Source organism: Haplochromis burtoni, unplaced genomic scaffold (genome assembly GCF_018398535.1).
Source record: "Haplochromis burtoni strain Fernald_Lab_line unplaced genomic scaffold, NCSU_Asbu1 Contig_184, whole genome shotgun sequence".
Classification (NCBI taxonomy): Eukaryota; Metazoa; Chordata; class Actinopteri; order Cichliformes; family Cichlidae; genus Haplochromis; species Haplochromis burtoni.
The window spans coordinates 383,890-390,335 of NW_024582545.1; the positions used below are offsets into that span (position 1 = coordinate 383,890).

The window sequence follows — 6,446 nt, forward strand, 5'->3', positions numbered from 1 at the left end:
GAACAAACAGTTTCTTAGCGAAGCACGATCGGGAATCTTGATATCCATCATGATGTCCACAGGGAAAACAGACTGATGTATTCAACGTAGGACCCCCCCAAAAAAAAGCCAAACCCTCCGAGGAAGAGATGCCACACTTGTTGGAAACATTATCTCACTGAGTAGATAAAGTCATAATAGAATTGAGGAAAAATGAAGCCCAACAGTAAGTGAAGGAGAAAATAATCTCCAAGCTACAGTGCAGATTGTGGATTGTATTTTTTTGTAACACGAAGATGTTTTTTTTGTTTCTCAATACACATATTGGAGCGTGATGTCACGGGGGTGGGCGTGGAAAGGATTTTGGCCCGATCCGCCATTTTGGGGGTCTAAGTAAGGAGCGAAAGCATAGCCATGGTTCGTACTTGCTGTGTGGTCGGCTGCAATGTTCGATCTTACGACCGGCACGGGAATAAGTTTCGATTGTCTTTTTATGCTTTCCCAACCTGGAAGCAACATGAAGGAGCTCATGTATCGGATATTACCAAACGAAGGCGTCTAGCCTGGATAGCAGCCGTGAGACGAGCTGATATCAAGTTCTGTTACGTCTCCAGATATCAGCTGGTGTGCTCAAGACATTTTCATTCCGGTAAGTTCTAAATATGTTCACATCACACTTTATAGCTGAATAATATCATCGTTGGTGGTCTCGGAAGTTATAGAAATTGCGATCAAACATAGAATGGAGTGACTTGATTGGTTGATGTAAAGACAATAAATGAAATGAGACAGGAAGGACACAAATTGGCGTTAATAATTTACCCGATTATCAATGTGTTAATTTGCATGTACTTTACAATTATGGGCATATAATATGATAACGATATTTTAGCAGTTCAATGATAAATGTGTAACATTAATTATGGTGGGGGGTGGAAAATGGCTATTTCACTCGATGCACTCCAGCTGACTTACTTTGACGACGTACTCAGAGTTTGGCGGCTTGAAAATAGCCAAATCTTGCACCCAGCCATTTGTAAATTGGATGTGCGCCTCCAGTGACTTGTAATTACGAAACTGGTTCGCTGTGTAAGCGCTTACTCCACAAACAAGATACGTGAAGATATCGGGGTAGGACAGTGGCGGTAAGTCGTCTGGGTCTTTACTCCACTGCCGTATTTCATATGGGTCCAGATTTGCGATGCACTCTATTTTTTTTCAAGTACCGCTGCTTCGCCTCTGGACGCAATCGGTCTCTATACCGTCCGTTTTCTTTTGAGCTGCTTTTAAGCATGTTTCTTGTCGTCGTCGTTCCAACACAGTGTGTTTGTTTTGATTCGTAGACCCCGAAAATGGAGCTGCGCTCCCACAATGCATTGCGGCGTGACGTCAACTCCAAAGCCCTCCTGTGACTCCTGTCCACTTTAAAGTACTAATAGGTGATTTTGTGCAGTCACATCTTTTATATACAGTCTATAAGTCACAGTAGCTTCACCCGCTCCTTGAATAACAAGGAGTCACATGTCAATGTTTGATTGAAAGTAAACAAGGAAATCTTCCACTTGAATCAGACATTTTTCTAACTGCATTAGGACTGCATTCATTATATTTCATTATAGACATGGTCAGCTAGAGACCACCAGCTGAGTAGTGATTCCTGTTATACTTCCCTGAAAATCTACTCCAAGTCCTCCTCCTGGGCTGCAGTCATAGCTGGTGCACTGTAATGTAAGTTCTCCAGACGAGTCCACGTGGTTATGAAAACAAGCGGGCACACAGACGCTCACCCTCTAATGATGACATTTATGTTACTCGGAGGCGAAAGTATAAACGAGGCTTTAACCTATACTCAACTCCTGAGTGGAAAGTTGTGTTTTCCTATCACATTCATATTCGTTTATTCATTTGGGTCAACAGATTTAAAAAAAAATCTTAATCTGTGAGTTAATGATTAATCCTGATCTCAATATTATGATTTCGACATAACCAAGCTATAGTTTGAAGACATTAAAATGGGACCTCTTACACTACTTTCAAACTCCATATTTGTTTCTTGGATTGCATTGGAGATTTCAACATAGAAATTATTATATATTATTATAATATAAAGAATATATATTATTCTTTATAGTTTTTTAAAGGTTAACTTTATGTTAACATTAATTGATGTATTATATTTATTAGTATATTTCATTTCCTGGAATCTACTACAGTAGCTTTGCATGACTAGTATTTTAAAATCATCCTCCTTTCTCTATTACTGAGCTGTGACACAGTTCTTAAGTTCTGAAACAAGCTTTTCAGCCCCTCCCCCTTTACCCCACATTTCTTCTGATTGGCTACCCCTCATAAATATGACCAGATTAGGCATATCCACTCTCTTTAACGTCATACAGAAGCAAGAGAAGGAAAAAAAATGGCTGAAAATAAGTGTTTAGAGCCTTTCGTAGCTGCAAAGACACTCTGCTGGAAGAATTTGAGAACCAAGACGTTTGACTGGATGTTCATTATAATAATTACACTGGTGAAAGCATGAGGCATGATGGTAAATAAATATAATAAATGTTTATGGATTGTGGTATCAGAGTAACATGCATGGAAATGATCAGTCATCAGGTACTGGGAGAAGTTTCAGTTTAAATTCAACCCTAATTACTTTATTGCTCACATTGAGTCATTTTATTGTCTGAATTCCCCTGATGTTACAGACGGAGTTTCATTATAGTACCTGTCTGTCTGCCTCGTCCAAGTGCTCCTTGCTAGAGGTGGAGCTGTTGTCCTCGTCATCTGAGCTGTGGATCTCCTCCTCCTCAGAGTGGACGTCCTGGATGAGGCAGCCGCTATTCGCCCAAACACAGACAGACAGAGATTAATTTAGCCTTTCTTAACAGGGAATGTTTAAATCTGTGAAAGGGAAGCAGGGCAGGGCTACAGAGTGGTGTGTGAGTTCAGAAAAACCCTCCTTGGATAAATAAAGATTAAGGAAGCCTTGTGCAATAAGGGGGCCTAGACAAATTTAACACACATATTTACTCATAGAAGTATGTGAGTCAAGACCGACACTTCTTCAGAGGTTTGGTATAACGGAAAATATTGATGAATACAATTAGACAATATTTTGGGTAGTCATGCAGACAGCGGTTAGGTAGGAATTGAAAATGAGGGGACGCCAAAAAAATGTGTCCACAAAAAAAAGAATAAAACAACCAACTACTAGGTCTGGAGGTCTTCTCCAGGTCAAAGACCTTCACAGACACACTAATACACCACAATAAATCCCACTGCACTTTGATCATTTTAATACTGTTAATTTATTTTATTTACAGATCAGTTAATATAAGAAAACAACTGCATAATTTTTCCATATTTGCATATTAACAGATTATGGTATAAAATGCATCAGTAGTTTTAACAATCATCGGTGCCACTTGTTCGCTATGTTGGTTGTTTGGATGCACAAATATTCAGCATCATAAAGAAAGGCCCAGTGTATCCTCTGATAAGGAGGTAATAAAGGAAGCGCTGAAGCTCCTTTCCTTATATCCAGTAAAAGAGCTGGTTGAGTTGTTCCTTTAGAGAACTCAACAGCTCTTGGAAAACTGCACAAATCTGCCTCCATGTGTTGTAAGATGTGGCTGCACTGGCGCATAAGATTTGGTAACAAGGATAACAGAGCTAATGAAATATTGTCTCATTACAACAAGTGTGATATTACTATGTGGGAGAAGTAAATAAGACAGCCACACACACGGGCAATGGACCAAACCACTGGGAGCTATGTGAGTGACTAAAATATGCATTACTGGTAAAAAAGGGGGGGGGGGTTCAGTTGACTTTCTTAGACTTTAAATGTAATTCAAATGAAAAAAAGAGGTGGAGCAGGTGGTGGGAGACACATGGTCATATAGTAAGGAGTTTTACGCCTCTTACTAGGAATTTTTTTATGCAAATCCAATCTTGCACAGGCAAACGCTCGTCTGCAAGCAACAGAGAAACAAAGCTGACAGCCAACTATTGCACAATCCCAAAATCAGACTAGTTCATAGTCGATACAGCATAGTATTGTGATATTTTATCGATACATGGACACCAAATCTGAATATTTTATTAAAAAATGAAAATACTCTGGGAATACTATGAACATAGAGCCAATCTCCTGCACCACCATCCTGAGAAAACCCTGAGCCACAAAAACATTCATAACTGGAAACACTTTTTGAGAAAGCCACCTCCTAAATCAGAGCAAACATAAATTGGACAGCAACCTCCTTGCATCTACAAAAAAAAATGTTGGCTACCTGGTGATTGTAGTGAATTTTTTTACACTCTGCAACTGATTGCAACCTGTAGTGATTAAATGGTTGCCCAGAGCTTTGAGCGTGTTGCACACTCACAATTGCACAGGTCACCTGATTAGAGGGAACCCTTCTGCAAACCTTTTCCAAATCACTTCAAACAACTACAATCAACCTATTGAACAAGAAGGTTACTGAGTATAAATGTAATAGTTAAATGTGAATTTCTGGCTATGTACACAGCAAGAAATATGTGATTTTCAATAGTTTATCACAATTAATTGCTGTATTATCAGGAAAAGATTGCATGTAATTACCAACTTGACCATATTAAATTGCAGACTGACTCCTTCATATAGCAGGTTTTATTGACAGTATTGGTATGATTGACAAACTCACAGAATCTTTATCTTATTGGATAAAACAGATAGTGAACAAGTTTGAAGACATAACTTTCAATTAGAAAAAGGTGATAAATCACAAGATACATTATTGGAATACTCCACTCTGCAAAATGCTGAAAATTGAAATAATATTATTATGAGTAAGGTACTTTGATAATATTGTATCGTGGAGAATCTGGTGTTTCCCTGAGCAGTCCTCTGATAAAAAGAACTGAGTAATACTTGTTCCATGATTTCAACTACAAAACCTTGAGAGTTTACTTTATCTTAAGACTCCCTTTTAGTCATTTTGGCCAAAACTAGAGCTGATTAATTGCCCGGACCTATCTCTATAACACCCAGCTGTACATAATGTGCATTTGAAAAGTGATTATACTTTTGAGACCTGTCTTTCTCTTCATTTCACTTTTATCAGCCCTACGGCCATCAATGAAACAACATGCTGGCTCGGGTCTTCCCACAAACAGCGCTATGTGCCAGGCACAAGCAGCAACATGTGTTTGTGCTGCTAATGTTTTGATCTGGCTCTCGCAGTCTCTTCTGTAGAATTAACCTGTCTGAGACTTCAGAACAGAAGGATTTAAAGCGTCCTGATTTTGTCTCATCCTCTGTGTCCTGCTGTCAGTTCCTATCCTAATCTTTGTGCAGAGTCTTGTGGACGTTGGGGTGTGGGGTATGAAAATAAATGGGTATCTCCCTTCACTCCCACCACGAATAGCCCACTCTGCCCACTTCCTTGCTTTTCCTATGTGTCTCTGTTACCTAAATTTCAATTCCCACTGACTCTACCTCCTTCTTTGTCTGCTTTTCTCTCCCTTATGCTTTCTCTGTAGTCGAGCGCTCCAGAATACTGGGTCAGGCACAGAGCGCCACTTGTTTACAGCCCGGGGCTACTTACATAAACTTAACAGGCTCGGATGCCTGGGAAACACTACAGATTCACTCGCTCCCTCTTTTTTCCTCTCTGACACACAAACACCCGGCAGACTGCTCTGCATACCAGACAGAATTAAGACGCAGAGCACATCTTAATTGTTTAGAAGACCACTTTCACAACAGTTTACCTCAGCGTTAGCTAAGGTGTCCTGACATGATCACCTGTATGAACAGAGGAAACAGGCACAAGGCCTGGATAAAGGGCTTAGATAAAAGGCTCCTTGCCTCTGTTGGAGACTCTAATTACTTTGTCCTGTGGTGTCCCACAGGGCTCAATTCTGGGACCCCTGTTTTATGTTTTTTTTATATATATGTCTAGCTAGATTGTTGAGCATTTTACCAATTAGCACAATTTATTCACAGATGACAATCAGCTCATCCTGATTTTTCCTTTAAAAACACATGAAGTTTATAAGTTATCAAGGCTAATGACACCCTAAAAGCAATCACATTTTAGAAAATGTGGTCCCAATGACATGATATATGCTGAGGACCCTGTCCTACAGTCGTCATTTTAATGGTTGTGATCTAGAGGTTACAGGGCTCGCAAAATTTCAAAATCCCTGGTAGCCCTTCGGGCAGGGACTCTTCAGTTTTTGGTAGCCCAAAATAAATTTAAGTAGCCCGAATAAAAAAGAGAGCAATTTTTTGATTGATGTTTTAACCAACAACACACCCGGCAGAACATTATGTTATTTACACGGGTGCACATAAGTGGTCCGCATGTGAGCATTCGCTGTCAAAATAAAAGACACGCACCAGATAAGAAGTTGCAACGCGTGTTTGCGTCCATATAAAAGGCACTGTTTTTGTCCGCTAGAGTGGGATTTTC

At 39.7% G+C, this 6,446-nt stretch overlaps 1 protein-coding gene across 1 annotated transcript in view; it reads right to left on the reverse strand.

The window, feature by feature from the left end:
- The window catches only part of fgd6 (FYVE, RhoGEF and PH domain containing 6), a 30,097-nt gene that overhangs the window by 16,060 nt on the left and 7,591 nt on the right, over positions 1 to 6,446 (reverse strand). The window contains exon 3 of the mRNA XM_005934252.3: positions 2,708 to 2,819. Within this exon, the coding sequence (XP_005934314.1) occupies positions 2,708 to 2,819 (112 nt within the window). The remainder of the gene's footprint in view (positions 1 to 2,707; positions 2,820 to 6,446) is intronic.